The sequence below is a fragment of the Chrysemys picta genome, chromosome 5, assembly GCF_011386835.1.
Source record: "Chrysemys picta bellii isolate R12L10 chromosome 5, ASM1138683v2, whole genome shotgun sequence".
In the NCBI taxonomy this organism is placed as follows: Eukaryota; Metazoa; Chordata; order Testudines; family Emydidae; genus Chrysemys; species Chrysemys picta.
The window spans coordinates 11,438,056-11,463,624 of NC_088795.1; the positions used below are offsets into that span (position 1 = coordinate 11,438,056).

The following is a 25,569-nucleotide window of genomic DNA, read 5'->3' on the forward strand; positions in this document are numbered from 1 at the left end:
TACCTCCTCTCTCTGCTTCCTCGCCCTCCCTTACCTCGGTCAGAATGTCGGCAGGAACGCCCGTTGCCATCAGGATCGTGCAGAGCTGCTGTAATAACCCACAATGAAACATGGTTTTTTGACAACTGCTGGTGGCACCAGGTGGGTTTGTGGGGGACACCAACACCCGCACAAGCTGCAAAGAAGAGAAATGCACGTTGGTCCAGGGAGGGAGGGAACCCTGGCGTTAAAACGCTGATTTCATGCATATGTGAAAACGGAAGGGGGGTGCTGCATCTCTTCATTAGGCTCGCTTCACGTGGTGAACAAGTAAAAATTACTGTACAAAACTGTCAATACCCAAGTAGCATTTGAAGGCCAGTGACACTGCAGAGAAAATTTAAATTGGAATCTAGCCAGGACACGCAAGTCAACTCTACTCTTCAGAAAAAATGCAGCTTTTAATTGCCACAAATGGCCAGGATCTTTTTTGTGTCTTAAAGCTGCCGTTGGATTAGAAGTTAAAGTAAAACTCAACACCTGAGGATTTCTTCAAGATTCCGAAATGTCTGAGCGCACTGCTTGTGCTGAAACTATGTCAGGAATTTAAGCTACATATCCAAATTGAATAACCGTGCTACTTGTGCGCACAGTTCTGTCATAAATTGAATCTAGCTACTTTTCACAAGAGGGCAGCATTCCTTCAGAATGAATTCTCTCGTTTCACTGTTCTTAAAGCAGTTGTCATTAGTTACAGTACAGAAAAAAATCTTAATAGGCACCCCTGTGAAAACAGAAGTGCCAATTATGCAATTACCCCAGTTATGAATTCACTGCGATAGCAAATTCCATATACTTTACAAAGACATCATAAACACACAAGAGGTATACTTGCAAGAGCGTCGAACAATTGAGTCCTTGCCCAAAGCACTGTTGTCACTTGTTTCATGCATTAATTTTAAAATAAGTATAATGCTAAACATTAACACATTTTAAAAAGTCATTTATTAAAGAGTTTTTCAAAATATTTTAAAGAGCATTTCTGAGCTGAAAAGTGACTAAAAAAGACAACATTCATACCTCATTACATAGTGCTAACTAACATCGCTGGAATTAATTGATTTTTTAGTTAACAATGGTAGACCAACATTTTTTTTCATTGCACGACACCAACTACTGTTATGGTTTAATAGTTTCTTGAATACAAGAGACGCATAGTGTGCGTGTGTAGGTGGAAATGCAGCAGTTAAAACGAATTAAAAAAAGGAAGCCTACCATTATTCTTCTAATCATTTTTAAGGAGACCTTTCGTGTTCATTTATTTTTCCTATATACTATATACTTTTCAGAACTTTTGTATTAGGAGTATTTGACTTTGCTCAAATTCCAGTTGTGGATAGTTTGGATAGTTGATATCTAACATATTGATAGTTACAACTCCAAAAAAGATTCCGGGATGTTTATGTAGTGTACTTTACACCCCTGCCACCTTACAATTCCCTTTGCTGAGGATGGACTAGTAAACATGCATATGGCATTCAGGAATATTCTGAATAGAGAGACTGCGTATTCACACTGGCATGCTGAACACATCCGGCAATCCAGTATCAGTAATGATGCTACTCCCAGTATTTGGCTTCCACAGGCTGCCAAACCTGTGCGCTGTACATTTTCCCTTGCCGTGAAGTTTAACGATGTCTTTACTCCTGCACAATTCAAACCAAACACTGGAGATTCCACTCTTACCTACTTTGAACCAGGAGTTTATTTGTAAAGTAGTGGTAACGCTTCCAAACTCTACAGACAAAATGTAACTCTGCCCATTTGAGATGCTGCTTGCAGCAGACAGTGCAAAATGTTTCAATTGTGATCACGTATAATCTGCTGAAATAAGTGATCTTGGACACCCTCTGCTGACCATGGGGCTAGATTTATGATTAAAACACACAATCTTAAATTAGGAAATGCCCATACAGAGTAATTAATCATGCAACTTTGAAGTATGCTTAACGCAGTTTTATGCATATATGTCATACGAAAGGCAGAATGAAGACAGCCTGAAATCAGAGCTGAGTGATTGTATAGCATCTTGTGAGCTTTTGATGACACAAGATCAAAACTCTCTTCTGTGATCTTGGAGAAAAACTCCAAAAACTTGAAAAAAGAGTTAAACATTCCTGTGTGACTCTCTCATTAACTCCCACGTGAAAAAGAAGATTACTGTTAATTGAATTATTAAAAATACTTGGACATTTCCAGTTTACTCTGGGGATTTGACAGAACTCTATGCACAATTTTACTGTCTGATCTTACACACTGCAACAGGGGAGAGAAAGAAAGTTATCAAACCATAAAAGCTGTCAGGAGTGCTCTGAGTATGCTAGTTGAAGATACGTTTATTCTGGGGTTTGGGTTTTTTCAACTGACTAGATTTAGTCTCTGGCTTCAGACACTTTCCAAAGGAAAAAACCCCGCAAACAAACAGTTGGTCACAAAAGCAGAAAAATAATGATTTAGAAAGCAGAAGAAAGTATGCAAATTCCTAGCATTGTTCCACCAGTAAATCACAAGTTGTTTTACCTGTAACATTAGATGAAGATTAGTTACTTTCTGTGCCGACCAACCAGAGTTGTCATCTCCAACTTCAAACCAAGGTTTCATACGCTGAATGTATGAACCTTCTTTAAAGAAATTCTGATTGGAATTATTGTTCTTTAACAAATTTTGTAACAGGAGAAGACAGTCCTCCACGACTATTCCTGGAAAGACAAGAGGTAAGGCAAGGATTAACTGAGAAAGTGAAAGATATTCCATCTCCAGAGGTCTAACACCTTTCAGGTATGGCAGAACAGAATAATACTTTCTGTCAATTCTTGGAAGCCCAATATTCTAATGAGGACAAATTACGGTTCTTCCATAACTCTCAAATGAAACTTATTTGTTTAGAGAATGTGACTGCATATAATACAAAGGTTTCTTGTGGCAATAAAAATTCAGTCTTTTGGGGGCTTTTTTAATGGCTTGAAGTAAGTATGTGTCTCTATTCCAGGAACAGGCTTCATCAGTCTCCTTTTCTACTGCAACAGTGAAGAAAAACAAAGACAATCCTAAATAACACTAGTGTGATGTCAGTGACCCAAGGTAAGGGTTTTACTGTAGTAATTCTTACTGGGTAATCCGTAACTTTATTCAGACTCAAACAACATTCTCTCCTCTCATTCCAAAGTTATTTCTAATGTAAACTTCTGAAAGGGAGAAGAAATTCTTAGATCTAAGCAGCGAGATAATCCAATTTCAATTGTGAACTGTATGGAGCTGGAATAGCATCTCCCTTCTACATTATGCACTGCACTGAGGACACGAACAACAAGCAATAATGCCCAAAATCTATGCACAGAGAAAAGGGGTATAACTAAAGCATTACGCTGGGCAACTTGGCCCAAGGATCTGAATGAGAGGAGCAGAATGACTGGTGACAACACCCTCCTATTTCTGTGCTGGCATCAAACCTGGTTTGCTGATACAGAGGCTTAAAGGTTAATTCCCTCAGCTTGTGAAAACAAGAGGCATGGGTGCGTAGCATTAAGGCACGGAGCAACAGAGATCAGCTGTTTAGGGGGGGAAAGCTGTCAGCCGTGCATAGTGAAGATAAACCTGAAGCGGAGAAATAGGAGGGAAGAGAGCGGAGAGCTTAGCGCTTCTGAAAACAAGTGCCCTCTTTGCAATTTGCTTGTTCACTTCTCCTTTCCTCAGAGCTTTAGAAATATTTCTCATGACATCATGATCTGCTTAACAATATCCTTTGAGTCTAAACATTTTTGACCTTTCCGTCATAACACTTGCCATTGCTAAGCTGCCTATGAGCAATGGCCTGTCAACTTCCCTCATGCCTCAGCCCCAGGGGAGGGATAGCTCAGTGGTTTGAGCATTGGCCTGCTAAACCCAGGGTTGAGAGTTCAATCCTTGCAGAGGCCACTTAGGGATCTGGGGCATGCTCTCCTGAGGTCCCTTCCAACCCTGATATTCTATGATTCCCTGGGTTTTTTAGCATCACAGAGCTTACATGATCAGTGCTACAACATTCTCAGTCTCTTTTCACTGTATCTTGTCTATGACAACAAGTTTGAATATGCAGCGTGTTCAGCCTCACGTTTTAAGTTGAAGACACAAGGAAAATGGACAGCACCTCTTATGCTAGCTGTCTGGGATGGCATTTGCCCTTCACCTCCAATGCCACAGGCTGTTTAAATCCAGAATGGCCATTTTTAGAAAAAAGGGTAGGAGGCAGTAGCCTGTTATTCTGTGTATTTAACAGAGGTATGAAGAACGGTGACTTAAACTGCGGTAACCATGGTTCCCCGCGATGTCAGTGTGGATCCCACTGTAGGCATGCATGCCCATGCATCTTATGTATGCAAGGTCTGCTTTTTGTTTAATAGTTGTGTCTCTGGGGGCCACACATGCACCCTTTGTCTCTTCATGCTGCCATGTGGGATTGAAAAACATGGAACAGCTGCAACCTTCCCCCACTTACCTCACAATTCAAAGTCTGTGGTAGCGGAGGACTCAGGAAGGGGGTGATGGAGGGTGGGTCGTGAAATATGCAACCACAGCATATTGAAAACCCCCGGTTACTGTAGGGGAAGTGACTGTTCAAGCAGCGTCCCCTCACGCTGGGGGGAATGAGGAGTTTCAGCTGCATCCGTCAAATAATGATTGTAAAACTGCTTTCCTGAGTATAGCATCCAACCTAGCCACTCAATCCAAGACACTGTACAATAGCGGGTTACGCCACATTGCTGCCTTGCAGTTTTTTGAAACTGGCACATTCCCGAAGCAGGAGGAGGAGGTTGTTTGCGCTGCACTAGAGTGAGCTTTCACGTTCAGTGGAAGAGGTGCTCCACTGTGTTACTCACTTCAATATTCTCTGTGAAGCGCTCACTGGACCTTTAGAATGTCAATGTGTGACTACAAACATTGCTCCTGTCCATGTCATAAAGGGAAGTCCTGTGTAATTTCCTTTCTCCCAGAGCCGCGTTGGCTTCGGGAAGAAGACAGGCAGGTTGATTGACTAGTTTAGATGACTCTGGGTGACATCTGAGCACCACCGTGTCCCTACGGACTGTCTTATAAGGAGGTTCAGCCACGAGAAGCTTACTCACCCTCCTGGCTGTCCATTCTTCTGCACATGCACACTCACAGTGGGATCCCCGCAGACACATTCAAAGAAGAAATTAAGTTTGCAAATCTCTAATGGAAGTCCTCAAATCAGAATCCAAGAAGATCCTAGAAGTTGTATACTTGCTCATCCCACCACCCTTACTATGATCCTACTCTGTGTACTTGGTCCTTTAACCCATCCACACAGCCCTGGTAACACCTGAAAGTCACTGACTGTGACCATCTGCTGTTCACGCTGGTGTTTCTATATTAAACAGAAAAATCCTTGAGATTCTACTCGGATTGACACAAGCATTGCAACAGTCCTGGCATTTTCTCTCCATCGCCACACCTTGTGAGTAAAGCAACATTCAGTTCAGACCCTACCTCCATCGCTGTTCCCTTCATCTGTTACGATATCCAGCAGTCTCTCAAAGGCATTTTCAAAAGCGACTATTTTCTGAATGGCGGCGTTGCTTTTTGTCAGCTGCTGCAGTAACAAGACTCCCTTCGGGAAGAAGATAAATATAGTGACTAGACAAAGCTTTACTAGAAGAGGAGCGTTAGCTTTAAAGAAGTGCCCTCCTCGACAGTTATAATACATTAGCAGTGGAAAACCTTGGTGGCAATTACTGGGTACAATTGTACATAATGCATGTGGCAACTTGCATCAAACCCCGTGTGAAGCAGTGTGTTATGCCTCACACTTAGCTCTAAATGGGAATATAAAAAACTGCCAAAAGAAAGAATTAAGACAGGAAGTGGCTATAAAAATCATATACAGAGCAGCACTCCTCAGTAATGGGGGAGGGGTGGTTTTGGCCATCTCTAGATATACTGCCTCCCATAGCTATGCTCTTGCATAGCTCACGGTGCTTTGTAGTTCTACGAGCTACTGATGCAAATACCATCCGGCACAAGAACTGAATCTGCCTCAGGGACAGGCCAACCCATTCCTTCCTGCCCACCCTTTCATGCCTCTCCAGAGCGCACCGACTCTGGAGCAGCGGGGCTAAAGGGACGTTGAGTGCAGCATTACAGAAACAATGCAATGGAGAACTTCTAGTTATGAAGAGGATGAACAACTCTAAACGTATGTACAAGCATGATCACAATCCCTTTGTTCTGTACTTACGTCATTCCGTATCACCTCCCTAGAGTCTGCGAGTAAATCCATGAGCCTCGAGACACCTGAAAAAGCAAACAACTGCATGACGTGACGTGAATTACCACAAGGAGTTTACTAGAATCCCATTTTGGAAGTCCCTTCAAAAGTAGTTACAATGCTCTGTTAGAAGTGCCCCTTTGGACTGACATTTCCAGTGTAAGTTAGCCAGTGACCAAACTACTTACCCATGGGACTGACAAGAATTATCTGCTGCACCTGGGGTCCTTGCTGCTTTAACAATGACGTAAGAAGTTTCACTCCAGGCCAGCGAACCTGGAAGTCAAATTCCTGCAGGGATATAGAGAATGATGTTAAACAATGAATCCAGGGGCATTTCACACTCTTGCAAATGACCTACACAGTGACTTTAAAAACAGGACAGCTATATGACTGGGTGCCAAATGGCCCTAATGTAGATGGGCATTCATCTCTGTGAGCAGGTCCCTTTCCCTGCTCTGCTCTGTAACAGCGAACATGCTGTAAAGTCCATTCTCACCCCATGCTGGTTTTTTGCTTTAACAGTAACATAACTACCACTAGCTTCAGCTCCACCCTTCTCTCCCCAGGGTTCCTCTAACCATTTATAGTCCTGTTCTGCTTCTAAAAGGCAGCACTTTCACCTATCCTATTGTGAGATGTTGCTTTCTTCATTCTGGAAGAGTGATTTCATGCCCATATTCACCAAAGTTTTTCTTAAACTGCTTCAAGTTTAATTTGTACTACACCAGAGATACCCAACCATGAAGAATCAAACACCCACTTTAATGTTTCTTCGGAATTCAAAGTACCACACCACTACTCACCTCTAGGAAGGTCAACAGGAGAGTGACATTTTCTTGCTGTTTAATGAAGATTTCTGTAAACTGCCTTCCCAGATCATCAACCTGTTTTTGTGGATTTTCTTCTGTAATGTTCAAGAAGAATTTGTTACACTGTAACATTAAAATAACTGTAGAACTTCTTTTAACAGGTTGCAATAAACACACAGCCTATATAAGATACTTATGAGTCACGGTCCAAAGAATCCTTATTGCCATATTAAATAATAAATGTATCTCCCCCCCCCAGTAATTATTGCTGGAATCTGTGTGCCACAAACAATATTTACATTGGTTTAAACATGAGAGAGAATCTGAGTGTTTTCTATCCCAAAGTCAGAACAGTAAATGAGGAGCTAATTCATTTTAATAATGGAAAACCACAAATTCACTCAGTAGAAGTCTGATTCAGCTTTCATTGAAGATGATGGTGTCTTGCCATTGTCTTTAATGGGAATCAGATCAGGTCCCAGATAAATACTTCATAAAATCTAGACTATTTTTAACTGGACTGTTTACAAGAAATTCTATTTTCATCAGTCACGTCTGCTCAGAGCCACATTTCTCATCTACAGGACCACACACTCAAAATGCAAGCAAGCTCCCAAGTGATCAAACAGCTCTTACAGAGCAGAGAACACCTGCCTTTTCAAATGAAGGACAGGAAGCAGCCTTGGGGATTTAGTGTTTGCATGCAGTCGAAGTGAAGTGTACAGCTGAACAAGTGTGCCACAAAGATCATTCAATACCTTCTCCAAAGACAAAGTAGATTTACTGCTCCCTCCTTCAAGGCTTTTAGTTTAGGAGTAAAACCGTCTAAAGTTGGATGTTCAAGTACTTACTTACTCTTGAAAAAGGATTTATTTATTTTTTGGTTCAGCGACAAAAAAAAACTCAGACGGACCCAAAAAAAAGGGACATTCATTTTAAGATGTACTGATGGCAAAATAACCGCTCAGATCTTGATTTGGACTAATTCCATAAAGGCAATTCACAGTCATCCTGTTATCTAGCCTTTGGACTAGAATTATTTAAGTTCTACACAAGTAAATCAGTCTTATATATGTTATTTAAGATGTTCATGTTGGACAGACTGGAGAAGTAGCAATGGTGGCACCAAGAGTGTTGAAACAGCATGCCAGATATCATGAATACTGTTGTATCCTGTGTATATTTTCCCATACTGGGCAACGTCAATTATCACCCAGATATGATGGAAAAGCAACAACTAAGTTTAGATAAGACTTCGGATAATCAAGGGCTATTAAATATAAGAATCGATCACGAAGCGATGTGAGTCTGTGGTACAACCGTCTTTCAGTTAACGGAGGTTGTATTTAGTTAGATTCTGATATGGTCTCTGATAAGCCTTTCAGTTGCAGATCGCTGGTTCAATCCAATTCCAGTCAGTAGCAGCAGATATACGTTACAATACAATAATGTTTGATGACGTAAGTGAAATGACTTTGTCTCCACACAATCTATGGACAGGGGCCTACCTCACAGAAACCCGTCAAAATAAACTTCCTTGTTGCTCGCCTAAGATACAGAAGAACTGAATGTGCATGAACTAAAATTGTCACAGTTACAATGGCGTCCTGCACATCAAGCACAATGAGGGAATTTGACAATGGTAACATGCACCATATTTTTCAATGTTGTATAATTACTAAATGAGAAAAGTATCAGGGGGTAGCCATGTTAGTCTGCACCCACAAAAACAACAAGGAGTCCGGTGGCACCTTAAAGACTAGCAGATTTACTTGGGCATAAGCTTTCGTGGGTAAAAAACCTCATGCCTCTGAAGAAGTGAGGTTTTTTACCCACGAAAGCTTATGCCCAAATAAATCTGTTAGTCTTTAAGGCGCCACCGGACTCTTTGTTGTTTAAATGAGAATACTATTCAAAGACATTAGATCTCATGATAATCTACTGAGTTACACTGGATTCAGCTAATCCTTGACATGCTATTAGAAAAACAATCCTGCCAAATGTGTGCTAACCCTCATGATACTCCCTCCTTCCTGCTCCATGTAATGGTTCCACATGCACTATGCAGGTCATACCACATTCACCATGTGGAAAGCCCCACTGCAGACAGTGCACAGGGGACCATGCTATAGACACAACACGCAGTTTTACAAAGTTTCACTATTACCTCCTGAGCTGTGGATTGGATGCTCTGTGGCAGACGCACTACGACAGTGGATATGTAGGCATTACAACAAGCAGAAGCTGGAAAGTCAGGGTCTGATCTGGCAAAATGCTACGACAGTGCTTTATGGGAGCGTTCAGTGCACTACTCTGAGTAGCTGAACTCTCTAAAGGTTACCTTCAGAAACAAGACCTGTATTTTTCTATAGCAAGACTATCTTAATGAAACAGCCAGCAATTAGCAGTATGTAATCTAGGAATACCAGTGATCCTCCCTTTATTAGATTTTAGAAGAGAGCGCTGTTTTGTATCTGATGCTGAATGAATACATTCTGCACATACTCATTGCTAGGCTAATTATGATATCACAGACTCTTAAAAATATATTAAATGAAAGCGTAGTTCCCTAAGTTGCATTCACTCTACTTGTCCCAAAAAAAAGGTACAATGGGAAGAGAGTGCCAGGGGAGAAATCATTGTGTTAGTCTTCTTACAGCCTGTGAGAAAAACTTAACACTTCTCCAACCTAGATATAGTAACTGAACTTGACTCCAAGTTACATAATATGATCTACTAAGAAACCCATTCCAATAACTGAAAAGAACGTCTCACCTCCTGTGTGCGTATCTAATGTAGTAATTGGAAAAGTTACCTTTGGCGTTAATGGTTGTTAGACTGCATCATCCACATAAAAACCAAAGAAATAAGCAGTTAAGTGTTTCACTGCAATGATCAGTTCCCCATCTAGCTTCAGCTACCTCCCTTCCCGCAGGCCATGTATCGCCACCTTGATCCCGAACAATTAACAGGAACCCTTGAGCTAAGAGCACAGGTGTTGGTTACATGTTTTGGCACTTAACATCCGGCTTTCATAAATAGATCAAAAGCAGGTCTCTGTTATTTTGTACTGGTGTGTAACTGCAGCATTGTGTCAGACTGCTAATGGTGATGGCAGAGTGACTTACATTCTCCTAAACATTTCTAACAGACACGTGAATGGGTGATTCAGGTTAGCGATCTTTCCATGCTTAGGTGCGTGTAAGGGTAGGTCCACACTATCCGCCTGATTCGGCGGGTAGAGATCGATCATCTGGGATCGATTTATCGTGTCTCATCTAGACGCAATAAATTGATCCCAGAAGCGCTCCCCCGTCGACTGCAGAACTCCTGCTCGCCGAGAGGAGGAAGCGCTGTCGACGGGGGAGCTTGCCTGTGCCACGAGGACCCGCAGTAAGTAAACTTAGTTCGATCTAGGAAACGTCGACTTCAGCTACTTAGCTGAAGTTGCGTTTCCTAGATCAATCCCCCGCCCCAGTGTGGACCAGCCCTTAGTTACAGAACTGAAGTCTGCACATTGTGGGCACGCATTGGTTTATTTTGTTTATGGTAAGAATGAAGACTTATTTTTCCTTTATGTCCCAAGTGGCGGATGAGGTTGAGAAACAGAACTGCTGAGTGGAGGGTAGAGAAGGTGATGACTTCCCTAGCTGGTCATTTCATTGCTTTTTACAGCATCTGGTGGTAGACAATGCATTCTAACAACCGTAACAGAGTCTGAGCTAGAAATTCCCCCACGTAGTCACAGCAGATCAACCCTCAGCTACTCACCTGCATAGCTATCAATGCTGCCTAGCTATTATCCCCTTTACGTCACCAGACATCCACTGTCTCTCCTCCACTCACACTTCCCCATCTACCACCAGCCCCACAGAGATCTTCCTATTCATAGAGCCCTGATCCCCAATACCAACTCTCCTCCTACACACGGTCAGAGGGGTGAAATATTGGAACAGCCTTCCGGGGGAAACGGTGGGGGCGAAGGACCTGTCTGGTTTCAAGATTAAGTTAGATAAGTTTATGGAGGGAATGGTTTAATGGAATAACATGATTTTAGCCAAAGGAATACCGTGCCTTGGTAGGTAAATAGTATAATGGCCAATGAGGGTCAGGCTGGAGACTCTTGCCTACATGCTCGGGGTTTTACTGATCGCCATATTTGGGGTCGGGAAGGAATTTTCCTCCAGGGTAGATTGGCAGAGGCCCTGGAGGTTTTTCGCCTTCCTCCGCAGCATGGGGCAGGGATTGCTAGCAGGAGGGTTCTCTGCCAATTGAAGTCACTAAGCCACAGGATTTGGGGACTTCAACAGCAGAGTCAAGGGAAAGGGTAGGGACGGCTTTGTGGCCTGCGACATGCAGGGGGTCAGACCAGATGATCATAATGGTCCCTTCTGACCTTAAAGTCTATGAGTCTATGAGTCTACCTTATGTCTATCCTCCAGTGTACAGTTCCTGCTCCCCCATTCCCATGACGTGCTCCCTCCAGCGCCCCCATCCATCTCTATTTTAAACACCAATACATATCAACACTAAGAGCACAATGTGGTAGAACCGGGAGCATGTTAGGGTGCGGGTGAAGGAAATGTGAGAAAGTAGGGGCATGGGATTGATGAAGGGGAATTCAGGCTGTGCATGAGGTGGATGAAGGAGACATAAAGAAGTGGCACTCTGGTGAACAGGTGATTCAGAGCAAAGCCCCTTTACCCTCTCCCAGATTTTTAGTGTAAACCCAATCTCCCACATTCCTACATCCCCTTTGGTTTCCCATGAAGCTGACTCATGGTTCATTAAGTAACCAAGGGACGAGCTAGCAGATGGGTGATCAGGTATGGAGGCTGGGGTGGGCGGAGAAACGGCAATATTTTAGTTGGGCAGATTGGGATGTATGCAGAGGACCTGTGACCGAGGAGGAAGGAGCGAAAGAAGAGTGAGTGGAGGGAGAGCCTAGTGTCCAGTTGAAGGGCTCATCTGCTCAATGAAGCTGCAACACTTAGGGAACCTTTCAAGCACCAATCTCAGTGCAGCCAAAAGGCACTAACCACATGCCTCCTCTCCTGGATACAAGCCTCTGTCCTTCCCTGCTCATCTGAAGCCTGCTGCTAAAATGTCCTTCCCCTAAAGCCTCACTCAGCCTCTTATGCTCTCCCAAGCCACACCCATTCTCTGTGCTGCCCATTCCCACATGACCTCAGAGCCACATCTCCCCTGACGGCACCCCCCCATGCTCCCCGCTGCCCTACCTACTTCCCAAGTGACTCTGCAGAGCACAGCAGGACTGCTCTAGTTAACAGAAGCAGCTAACACACAGTAGTTCTGTCACCACCTAACCTTTGTATAACTCAGCTGTTATCCTGAATACGAAGACATTTGTAAGTGTTTAATTTTAACATGTCGAAAGTGGCCCACCCCCAAGAAGTCATCAATTAGCTCAAGAAGAGTTTGTGGATTATTGGTGTTAAACTAGAGGAACTCAAAGTAACGTGCGGAACACAGGGCAATACTGTGAGAGAAGCAGTTGTATACGCTTCATCTGCAAACATTATCAAAGATTTTACGAAGCATTACACAGAACACCCTCTACAGAGCTACTGAATTATTCGGCCAAATTTGGCTGATCAGTCGAGGTCAATTATTTGCAAAACAAAAGTATTTTAGTTCTGCTTTAATTGCAAGTCTCCATACAGACTTAATTATGGAGTTGCTACTGCTGCCTCCATAATTTAGAGACCTGTAACAGGGGGACAAACTGCCCACGACCTTGAGTTTTGGCACACAATCTGGACAGTGGTAGAACAAGGGAAAGATGTTTACCTTTGATCTTTTCTTCAAAGGGCACAAAAGTCAGCATTTGTTCAACCACTGCAGTGCCCTTTAGAGTCTAACTCTTAATTTGCTAGGTTTTTCCATTATTAATTGTCGGTAACAGAAATGACCAATTAAAATTTTTATCATAGGTTGCCAATCATAATACTCAAATATATACACAAGTTAAATGTATTTCTTCCAATGAAGCAGTCTTTTTGGTGCCATTGATTTGGAAAAAGTAGGGTCATCTGAGGTTAACTGTTCTGTTTGGGATTTTAGTCTAGGAAGTTGTTAACTCTTTCCTTCCCTTCTGATAACCATGAAAAATAATGTGTGTACACGACTTTACAAAAACCTGAAAAAGTAGATTTTATAGCTAAACCCAGGCAAACCTGATACAATATTCTCATAGATCACAAGGAGCAAGACTTTACAACTTGCAGTTCACTCACAGCTTTCAGGAAAAAACCAAGTTCCGTTACTAGCAGACTCACATTAACACATGCCCTTGTTCCTCCATTAAGTTCTAGTATCTTAATGCTCAAGAGAGTTCTGGATGGTAAACCCAACATTCATTTCCTTTTATCAGTGTGCTGGGGGGGTCTATTTACTCCAATAGTTTTGTTCCCATTCAATATGTCCTAGACCAGGGGTTCTCAAACTTCTGTACTGGTGACCCCTTTCAAGTAGCAAGCCTCTAAGTGTGACCCCCCCGCCCCATAAATTAAAACCACTTTTTTATATATTTAACATCATTATAAACGGTGGAGACAAAGCGGGGTTTGGGGTGGAGGCTGACCGCTCGCGACCCCCCATGTAATAACCTTGCGACCCCCTGAGGGGTCCCGACTCCCAGTTGGAAAACCTCTGTCCTAGACTTTCATATGCAAGGGCCAAACTAAATATAAGTCACCAGAAAAATCATAAGACCATTTAATGGTAAAGGAAATGTGGAAAAGAAAATCAGAAAAATTAAACTGAAAGGGAAAGCTGAAGAGGGCATGAGGAAAAAGAAAGAGGTAATACATCAAAAGGATACTACTTCAACTTTGATTTCCCTCACACTGGTCAATTACATTATTGCAGATGCTCTAGACTGGCTATTGTTGTGAAGTCATACTTCAGTTCTGCGAGTGGAGGGGAAGAGGGATCTCTGTTTATGAAGATTAGTTTTAGATGTTTCAGTAACAAATACCGCTTTTCAAACGACCCGTCTTAGTTGATTTGTTAAAACACACTAAATGCATCCCAGAACTGTGACAGATTAACAGATGAGGAACAAGTAAGTGTGTAAGTGGGCAACTAGATCCACGCAAGGAAAGTAATAATGCCATATTCTTTATGTGCATTACTTAAAAGGGACACTGTGAAGGCTGGAAGGATCAAAGCTTCATTTTTGTTCTGTATAACAGTTTCTCTTAAGTCCTTCAATGCGTCTTCTAGACACAAGAACTCTATGCGTCCATACTTGCTCGGCAAAATCTTGTGCTGAGCCCTGATATCCACTTTCATTAAATAGTTAACCAAGAAGTATTTAGACTGTTGGAATGCCAATAAGCCCACTTAGAATCATGGGACAGAATAACATGCCCACAAACTGATAAGTACCTGAGCATAATGGGAAAACACACACATTTCAGGTACAAAAACAAATTTAAGAAATTGAGTTTTATATCTGAGAGAAGAAAGATTATGAAAAAAATTTAGTAAGGATTATAAAAATATCTTACAGTGTCCTTTTTAACAGTGAAGAGCGTGAAGGTGAAAAATAACTTGTGATTAGCAACTATGACTAATAAAAGCAGCATGCTATATAAATTGAGGTTTTTACCTTCCAAATCGTCTGTAAAGGTAGACAAAAGAGGAAAAAAAAAAAAAAAAAAGAAGAGAAGAGAAAGGTTCACAAGTAAAACAGCTTTCCATGTAGCACGGCAGAACAGCAGAATTAATAATGGATTTCAAAGGCAGCCATCTTGGAATTCTGCCACCATTATTACTTTGTCATAGTAAGTTGTCACGGAAGTGGCAGAACAAGACAACCCCGTATTCCTGCAGTACTTCTGATCACACACACGTGATATTAGGCCAGTAATTCTTTGTTTTTAATGGCCATTTGAGCACAATGTTCTTATGTCAGAACCTCCCTCCTTTGGGAGGTCTTCTATCAAGGCCATTGCCAAAAAATTCCATGCACCCGTGCTGCCTATTCGTTCAGTAACTCCAAAATTACAGCAGTAGATTTTACTAGAGATGCCTGTGCTTTCGATAAAGGAGACTGCACGAGAAGGCAACTGAATGAACTTGCGGGAATAGGAATAAGAAAGAGAGGGAAACAAGAAGGTGGGAATTTGAAGATTCCCATATATCGTATTAGTTTCTGTGAGCATTTCAGGCTGCAAGTCTCATTCAGCAATGCAAGGGAAGGCACAACAATTCTAGAAAAGTGCTCAAGCACATTTCCATTTCTGCCCATATCTTGACATTACATTAAGTTATATGTATTGGTCAACCTACACACCTTCCATCGAGACCTCTCTTCCGGTCTACATTGCTCAAACTTTTGGAGAATTTGTGTAAGGAATTGTTCTACCCAAAAACTCAACGTAGTTGGCAGTATCCGCTTTTCAAGTACAAAATTGAAAAAAAATCCAGCAACACAGTAGCAGTGCTACATAGAATTGAAATCAACAACCAGATGGTGAGTGTCCTCTGGTTACCTGCAATGCTCCTGGGCTCTATGATGGATGCAATATATGATGAACCCATGGATATTTAGCATGCCATGAATTTTGGAAAATGCATTTATATCTAAGTTTCTCATTTTCCTAAGTCTACTCTGTTGCATATGTTTTGTCCATGCACTGACCCGGCCTTCAGACCTTCTTTTGTTGATTCAGGGTGATGTGTTTTCTTTAAAATCCCCCAAAGTCAATAAAGTGGTTTGATGTGCTTGACACTTTTATTTTTAAAACTAACAGGGAGTATGTATGTGGGTCTGTTGGTTAGATTGTTTAAACTAATAAGCTAGGCCTGGTTTTCTAATGAAAGCAGAAGCAGCTACATGTGCAATTGCAAAAGGCTGTAACAAAACAAAACAAAGGAGAAATGCAGTCTCCTGGAAAAGTCAATTCAAGTTGTGTTTTGCAGCAGCAAAATTGTAGTTTGTTTTATTACGCCGCCCACTCTGGCTTTATTAGTCCAGACCCTATCACTCCATTCCTCAGCTGCCAAAACTGGTTATTAGAGCACTACAGAAGTCTTACTGACTAAGGCTCACCCTCAGGCATGCGGAGAAGTGCAGGCCAATATGAGCCAGGCCTGTCTCCCTCCTGTCTGATCGCTCATTGCTATTGTGCCCAATGCCCCTCACTCTGCCCAACAACCAGAAAAACTTGCAATCTTCACTTGACTGGAAAGCTGTTTTACCCCATTCTAAGCAGCAGGGATTTCCCCAGCTGTTACTGGTTAATAGTAAAAGGGAGCAAATGCCAATATACCGTCTTTAACGTGAAGTACACTTTTCCCCAAATCCTAATTATGATTCACAGTAGATTCTCTTTGAAGATTTTATGTTTATATTAGGCTATTTAAGAATCATTTTTAGCAGTAATCATTTTGCAAGATTGTCAATTTTATCAACAGCTCAAGAAAAGGCCTTCAAAGGCCTCCAATGATCAACCAAATAGTCTCGTTCTAAATGTGCCTAGGTGTGATTTTATCATTTAACACACAACTGGAAACCCACATCATAATGCCTAATCCTCCTATTTAATTCATTTGTTACCATTTTCTTCTTATAAGCTGTTATAACAATGAGCAGCTAAAAATATCAAGTTTCAGGACCAAATGTATTATGCCTCTGATCAGATGTGGAAATACTGGGGTGGGAGGGGAAGAGGTGTTTGTTGGGTTGTATTATTATTATTATTATTTCCATCCTAAATTGACAATCATTGCATGGCTGGCAATCAAAATATTTTCACACTCATGCACAGCCACCGTTAGCTTTTAAGGAATCCATGTTTTCTAAGAAACAGTCATTGATAAGTGAGCAAAAAAAAAAGAAGTCTATCATTTGATCAGGGCCACTCATCTCAGTTTTAGCTTTAAGTACCAGATATTGACTAATCTGCAAACACAATTTAAGTCTAGTGTCAGATAATCCTTCTGTGGAACACTGTTGTATTTTAGTATGAAACAACAGACAAAATCCCCACAGAAACAGATACATATTCCAAATATGTACTTACAGAAATAAATGGGCTAAAGGATTTCATATTACTACAATGCAAGTTACTGTTGACCAGTATTCCTTGCATTCAGACAAATGACTGTAGTGGTACTATCGTAAGAAAGGACCCATTAAAGGAACAGTGTTTAGTAAACTGCATACCATTACATTTTTATCATTTGAACGTAAATCATTATAGAGTAAACATGAAAATTGCATTTAACTGCCGGGGGTGACTACAATTGTTACTACTGCAGGCTTACCTTGTTCCTCCTCTTCTAGATCATTCGATACTATATTGAAGAGAGTGTCCAAAGCGTAGCCAATTATTTCGGAATCTGAACTGTGAACAGAAGTAACACTTTTCTTTAATGACTTATTTCCACTTTTTTGGCTTTATATTATTTCCTTCCTAGTGCAGACAGACATATTAGCAAACAACTGTAGTACATGGAAAGGCTATGTTGTCACAGGGTTTTTTTACATTGGAACACTTTGCAGATGTGGAACTGTGTAATCACTGTAGAGTTCAAAATCTTCTTCCCTACTTTCATTCCCCTTGGGTGTAATCACTTCAGAAATTAAGAGCCAGTTCAAAAATGCTCAGCGACGTAACTACCACCATGCCTTTCATTTCAGAAGCCATCCCATCTCTTCTGAGTATCTCCAAAAACTTCATTTCAAGATCAACTATACAAGTTGATCAGCATGAACTATCATTTGTTTGCTCTTTTTTCAAGTTCAGTTTGATGCAGTGATGTTTGCTAATCACTGCAGTTGCACTGAACCTGGATCACGTATCTAGACTAATTCCTTTAGCACATCAGTTAACAAAGACATCTCTTAAGAAATCAAGGTACTTCATGGAGATTTCAAGATCTTAAGAGTTTTTCACTTTAAGATTTTGTACTTAATGCTGTAAACAGATTTAGATTTAAAATAAAGGGACATCTTTCCAAGGCTGTAGATAATACAACACCATAAAGTTCCAGAAGCAGAAGTAATTTCACCAGGAACTTCGCTAGCCAGACTCTTTCCCCCACTTCAAAGTTATGAGACGCTAATCCTCAGCCCTCTCCAAAACCCCATCAAACATCTGTCACTTTTGCAGTGTGCCTTGAAAGGCACCAAGTTCAGGCTATTTCAGACCTAAGTGGGGAGCAATGGGCGACCAGTACAGATCCCAGAGCAATGGTGTCACATGCTACCAGCAAGATGCCCTGCTCAGTAAGCTTCAGTCTCTGAATGGTTTTATTAAGGTGCAGACCAATGTAGGGAGCATTGCAATAGTTTAATCTTGAGGAAACAAAATCATGGTTAACAGTAGCCAGGGACACACAAAAAAGGAAAGGCAGCAACATCCTAACCAGACACAGATGGTAAAAAGATCACGGAGTTACTGCTGTAATAGAATTGCCAAACAGTAGCGACAGGGTTTTAAATAACCCCTCTATTTATGGATCAAGCAATGAATGGTGGACATACTCTCCAGTTGCTTCCCCCAACCCACCGTCACCACCTCAGTCTTATCTGGACTAATCTTCATCAGCTCGCTTTCGCCCATGCCCTAATCTCAACTAGACATTGGCTGAGGTGTTGAACTGCACTGTCCAAGTCAAATGAAATAGACATACAATTGGGTGTCAGCAGCTTACTGAAAACACTACATTTCCATGCTCTTCACTAATCCTTAAAATGCCCCCCCCTCCACAGATTGGAGAAAAGGGGTGACTGAATGGCACTCTGTAGTACCCCACATTTCAGAGTTCTTCAGGAAGAGGAGCAAATTTAAATTATCTACTTAAGTAAAACTAAAGAAATTTTAAAAATCAAGATTACTTTTCACCATTTATGGTTTACATTCTGTACTGCGTTCAGCTTCCAGAATAAAAACAGAATAGCCAGTTGCCAATCAGCTTCACTTTCAGATTCTCAGATATGAACGCTCACGTGTGGATGGCAAAACAAGCAAAAGAACTTTATACCAACCAAATGCTACTGCCATTTAAGTTAAAATGGAAACATATACTGACATTGTTTTTTGTAAAAGCCTGGTTTTACAGATCGTAAGTGCTGACCTTACAGTGTTGCTGAGTTTTAGAACAGCAGAACTTTTGATCATGTGTAGCAGTGGCATTAGCTCAAGAAAGCAATTTTCTGTAGAACAAAATTAAGTGTTTGTATTGCAAGCAGTCAGGGAATTGAGCATGAGGGAAGCCACAGAAAGTAACATGTTGAATCTATGGCTTTGTCTACACTAGCACTTTTGTTGAAAAATCTTTTGTTGGTCAACGGTGTGAAAAAAACACCCCCCCGTCCAACATAAGTTTCACCGACAAAAGCGCTGGTGTGGGACTGGTTTAATTACGCCAGCAGGAGAGCTCTCTCCTGCCAGCAAAGAGCGGCTACGTGGGAGACCTTTTATTGAGTGGTACAGCTGTGCCACTGTAAGGTCCGTAGTTTAGACATAGCCTATAAGGAGACCATGGGAAGAGTGGAACAATACGTTTACTTGAAACACAGAAGAGGAACATTTCTGGGCTGGGATAAAGAAGTCTAGAAGCTGGAAGAAGCAACTCAGATCAGAGAAGAAGAAGATCGTACTTGGACAGGAGAAGTGCAGAAGAAATGCAACTCATCCAGTAACACATGACGATACAAACCAAGATGGCTTATTTTTCTACTAGGATCAACATATGAAGCTACATACGCCACTCACATAGCACTGTCTAGGTGGGAATAAAGTCAAATGTCAAAGTGTGCTCAAGTGGAAAGATGCCTATGCACTACAAATGATCACCTAGTTTACAAATCACTACTTCCATCAACATGAATAAAGTTTCACACACTTAAATAAAGAGTAGCATGCTGGAAGTTTAAATTGTCTCTCTTTTTGCTCAAGGGCTATCTATCTGACTGGCAGGAGACATATTTCTCAGCATGCAGGGGTAATATCAACATACTATTCTGTTAAGTTACATCACAAAGACTTGGTCAACAAAAGTGACTTTCACACTAGACCAGTGGTTCTCAACCTATTTACCACTGCGGCCCACAATGTTTTATGTGGGCCGCATCCAATACTACCTGTATATCCCTGAGGATGTCACATGGGCCGCAGCTGTGTGCTGATTGGGCCGCAGGCTGAGAACCATTGAACTAGACATTAATAATGAGCTCACAATTTCAGAAGTTAGCACTGGAGGCTAATCATTCCTGTCAAACTAAAGTTGCTTCAATTGCTCCTAAGCAGTTATAAAACATCCCAAAAGGACAACAGAAAGCCACTTAAATAATCCTAGAAATGGTAGAAATTGTTGTGAACCTTCCCACGTGCAGGTTCATTGGGCGAGCCAATCCTCATAGCATTTTTTATTCCCCGAGGCCTGGGATCCAAGGCCCTTCGCTAAAAGCCAGCAAGTTATTCCCCATCATTTTGCAACTCAATCCTACCCCAAACAAGTCACATTCCTGCCTAACAAGGTGCTCTTGTGGCCCCATGCTTATGTTAAGTCACAGAAAGAACACAGACAGGGTCATTACCAAGGCACAAGCCCAAGACAAGTCTAGATCAGTGTGATGGTGCAAGACAAGCGAAAAGCACTATCTCTGCAGGAGTCCCAACTTCCAGCAACCCGAGCAGCAAAGGCAAGTTAGCTCTGAAAGCTGAGTCCCAGATCTGTGAACCAATCTAAGGATTAATCTAAGTACAACACTCCTCTACACTTAACATATTCTCTATTTTCCTCTGTATAGAACAGTCTCGACTCAGAGCTAACTGCTGGGGGTTTGGGCTGCAGTAACCTGCGTACCAACCGCTCCTACCCTACGGGTCAGACAATATTCAGATATCTGTGGTGGTTATTCTTCCCCTCCGGGAACTTGTGACCTGTGGATTTCAGTGACCAGGGGAGCCTTCTTAAAACAAGCCTATTTCAGAATTTACCTGCCTCTGGTACCTCACCCCTTTCCGTTGTTTTCCTCCTCGATTTGGGTAGCAGAGAGCAGCAGGGAAGTGTACGTGGGCAACACAGCAGATGTAAACTAAGAGAGCTGGGCCCCCCAAAGTGAATGCCCCCCTTCCAGACTGAGTAGCAGTCACAAGCCCTCTGCTCCTACTCTGTCTGTCCTTTGGTCACATGGAGGGTTCCAAGGGGAGAAATGCCTGCTTGTTTCCGGTCTCTGGTATTTCTCTGCAGCCATACCAATAGGGCCAGCAGCGTCTCTAGCTCACCACTGCTTGTTTTCTAGCCCTGTACAATACGTTTCTGAGGGGAAGCCACCAACCCTTGGTACCAATATCTTGATTCATGAGGCTATTGACCTGCCCTGGCATTCGATTCCCTCTTTTTCTTGGTTCTAATGTGAGAAGATGCTCTCCTGCCCACCACCCTCCTTACTTCCACGTGGGAGTCCAAGCTCCTCGTGTGGGCAACGTACAAGCTGGATTATTTTATATTATATTATAAAATATTATACAACCCTTGTGATTATTTCTTACCCTAGCTCCGTGTGGAGATGCAGGGGGGTAGAAGACTACATTATTATATGCTTCCAAGTGGAAGGGAAAGAGCAGCACATGATGGTGATGCCACGGTAGTGGATGAAACTACAAAGAGGAAGTTACTACACACAGTGCTGCCAAATGCTATAAGTAGATCAACTGGCGAGGCAGCTGTATATAAATAATCTATGTTTTTCCTTCTGACACATGAACAATTTCAGATGAATATCTTTTTTCCCTTGACAGCAGCACTTTCAACACCAATAAGCCTTAATCTGTAGAATGAACGCTGTTCCCTATAAAAAACATTGTACCAACCCACCAAATTATGTACACCAGTAAATCAGACTGACTGGTTCCATATTTAGTCCTCCTAATTACAAATTGTTAAATTATATCTTAACTTCCTTTTGCCCTAACACATTTGTTAATATTTATATATGTGATTCTTTAGTCTATTAATAGCATGACTTCTGATTTGTCAGTCGTCCAGACATGACTAACTTTACATATTTTAAAATTAGCAAGTTTCTGCTGTATTTACACGCACTTCTGTATCGCCATTACTTTATCGCTATTATAATTTGCCATCCCTAAATTTCCTTGTTTCCTACGTCCTTATTTTATGTACATGTTTGTAAGCAGGTCCTGTAAGCAAAATTTAATCTGCCAGGAGAATTACTAATAAAATTTAGCATTCTGTACACATTAATTACAGGTCTGGTTTAGTTTTATTAAATACTATTTCAGGATGTAGAAAACTATTTGAGAAAACTGCCACTTAGAGTTCATTTTTAGAAGTTAGAATGTGCTTACCGGTCTGTCTGGAGAACATTGATAAGATGTTCCATAGCCTGGAACCCCACCTCCAGGCGATATTTCTGTCCAGAAAATAAAACATTAAAAGTAGTATTAAAAATGTTATTAGCAATATTGTGCAAACTGCAGACAACACTTTTAAATGGAATACCACAAAAGGCACTGTATACGTTCATGGCATAATAGAAAAAATACAACACATACCTTTGATAATGATTTGAGAGCACGTACAGCATCCCTTCGATCATCTAATAAAGTAGATGAAGCTACACGGTCACAGAGTTTCTGAATCTAAAACAAACAACAGATTGTTGCATCAAGCGAGATCCAGTAACAGTAATTCTATAGCAAATTCAAGATCCACCACAGCCAGCACCTCAGAAAACTAGCATGGGACAACTGATTATTTCCCTATTTCTTCTGTTCGGGTGGTAAATTAATTCACTGCAGAACAGAACACTTGGAAAACAGAATATAATGATTGAGATATAAAAATCTAGACTGAGACAAGGGTGAACGCAAAGTTCACCAAGGACCAAAGAACCAGTAGAGATTCCTAATAGAACATTTAATTTTAGAAATTCTGCTGAACATGCCAGTTCTTTCTACCCCCCTGCACTTTTTAGAGAGAACAGCTTGTTTACTGTTCATCTGTATGTGAAGATTCAGTTAAAATTACTAACTCCCACCCATAGTGATCAGCATTCGGCCTTCCCTAAAGCCACACTCTGCACACAGCTTTCTGATGTTCTGGATCTCAGCGCGCACATGCAGAGGCGTAGCCACAAGGTGAGCTTTAGTTACAGAATACAGAAAGTTCTCCTTGGACTGTTGGCCTTGTCTGCGCAGTGACTTTTTGCACCAGTGCAAATACAGAGTACAGAGCAAAGATTTTCACTACTGCAATCATATTAGTGTAGGCACACTTGTACAAAAAGCAACAAGCATAACCATGACCAACACAACTCTTGAAGTAAAGTTATGCCTATTGTATAAACACACTGGAGAGCTTAATTCTCCTTCAGTTAGACCTCTTGACTCATGCAACTTTAGAGAAAGCCTCTTTGGTTATTTAAGTCAAGAAGGAGCAGGACAATGGTAACCTCATCCCGCCCAGTGACATTATTGTTGGTATCTTTTAATATCTAAAAACCGTCCTCCTTTTCAATCAGACACTACATTACTTATCCCAAAATTACACTTTTTCCAGTTACATATGAACTAACCCTACCTTCACAGGACTTGTGCTCTGACCATCCCCTAGGACTCTAAAGTTACTTGACCAAACTATATACAGCTTTAATATATAAAGAACAGGATTTATTATGTTAGTGTTGTCTTCATACAGATCCAGAATGCATGTACCTGGCCATGTAGACACAGAACCCTTGTAAGCAGTACTGGCTACAAGAGAGTACACAGACTTGACCCTCATGCCCCGCATTCTATCCTGTAGCCACCCTTAATTCCCCCATTTACATTCACTCTCTCGGAGCCACAGGATTGAAGCTACACAGAAGAGGGAAGGTCAGCAGGGCTTTGTGGAGAACAAGCATTACTCTGGTTCATAAGCTCTTCCCTCTTGTATTCGTTTGCTTCACAAAGCCCCACTTTGACATTCCCCAGTAAGCGGGCTGAGGAACACTCCTAGCTGGATACTGATGGAAGCACTACTTCCCCAGAATCCAAGTCTCATCTCAATGCAATATCCAGAGAATAGCAATTCACGAAGGTGCCAATGGAACGCCCTACATTGATTATACAGACCACTGATAAGCACCTGTATGAAATAGATGCCCCTAAAGCTGCCACTTTTGGCTGACCAGGTTCTTACACATTCAGAGACAGACTTTGGCTAGAGGAGGTTGAGTGTGAAGCCCTTCTCACAGTCATGGCAGACCAACATAGCAGCCATGTAAGCCTCAAATGCACAAAGGACAACTTTGTAGTCATTGAAAGTAAAGAACAAGATACCAGATCGAAACTTTTGTGCTGGATGGACCTTCGGAATTTAAACGGAATGTATATAATACATCTCTAATCTAAGTTGGTAAGGACTCAACTTCAGTAAAGTTAAAAAAAGGTACTTCTAAACTGTATGAAGACTGTCCAAACAGGGGCGTCACTATACTGGTTCAAATCCGTGACTAGACAAAGCCTCCCTGTGACGTTATGAGTGTAATATAAAATCTCATTGAAAGATGACAGGGCCAGAAAGAGTTAATTAACTCAGACTAACCTGACCCATGGGTGAACCTTAAGGACTGATAGGAAGATATGTAAATAAATAGAGCTTTGAAATGCAAGTCTTTAATTCAAAGATTAAAAAAGGAATATTAACATTTGTAATGATACTTGAGTGAAATAGTATTATTGTCTATATGTCTCTTTGAAGGTTGTGATAACCTGTATCTGAACTGTTTAATGGATGAATTACCCTGTGCTAATTGCCAGGATGTTTGGAAGGCGAGTTAAGCCTATTGTTTTCTCAGGCTGAAAAGGCTGCTGGAAATATATAAGAACCCTGGGACACGATCCTACTTCATCTCAGATCTGATTTGGGTTTCAAGAGGGGGAAACCTTAAGCCACAAGGACTGAGATCCCCAGTCACTGACTGGAGTCACCCTGAATATGGACATTGGACTATAACCTATGGACTATTTCTAAAAGGACTTTTGGCAACTACAAGCTCACCTCTGCTATGCATCTGAACCTCAAGAATTGAATTCAAGTTTGTCTGTATATTGATCTTTTAACCAACACACTCTCTCTTTTCTTTTTAAATAAATTTTAGCTTAGTTAATAAGAATTGGCTATAAGCGTGTATTTTGGGTAAGATCTGAGTTATCATTGGACCGGGGTATGTGGCTGATCCTTTGGGATTGGAAGAACCTTTTCTTTTATATGATGAGATAAGATTTTCAGTAATCATCATCATATCTGACAGGTCTGTCTGGACGGAGGCCTGAGGCTGGGTACTTTAAGGGAACTGCGCTGTTTGGACTTCTGAGTAACTAGTGAGGTACTACAGAAGCTGTTTTGTGCTGGCTTGGTAAATCTAAGTATTGGAATATCCACCAGCTTTTGGGGTTT

The 25,569-nt window shown here is 41.4% G+C and overlaps 1 protein-coding gene across 3 annotated transcripts in view; it reads right to left on the bottom strand.

Annotated features, from left to right (window-relative positions):
* Window positions 1-25,569, bottom strand: part of USO1 (USO1 vesicle transport factor) — a 67,127-nt gene that overhangs the window by 36,616 nt on the left and 4,942 nt on the right. For 2 of the 3 annotated variants that reach the window (XM_065597451.1, XM_065597452.1), the window contains exons 2-10: window positions 22,680-22,766; window positions 22,473-22,537; window positions 17,416-17,495; window positions 7,111-7,211; window positions 6,493-6,595; window positions 6,275-6,330; window positions 5,527-5,647; window positions 2,560-2,738; window positions 35-175 (exon numbers count right to left, since the gene is read on the bottom strand). In XM_065597451.1, coding sequence (XP_065453523.1) covers window positions 35-175; window positions 2,560-2,738; window positions 5,527-5,647; window positions 6,275-6,330; window positions 6,493-6,595; window positions 7,111-7,211; window positions 17,416-17,495; window positions 22,473-22,537; window positions 22,680-22,766 — 933 coding nt within the window. Of the gene's footprint in view, window positions 1-34; window positions 176-2,559; window positions 2,739-5,526; window positions 5,648-6,274; window positions 6,331-6,492; window positions 6,596-7,110; window positions 7,212-9,931; window positions 9,955-14,752; window positions 14,860-17,415; window positions 17,496-22,472; window positions 22,538-22,679; window positions 22,767-25,569 lie in introns of those variants that run through there. The other variant, XM_065597453.1, reaches the window with a different exon arrangement.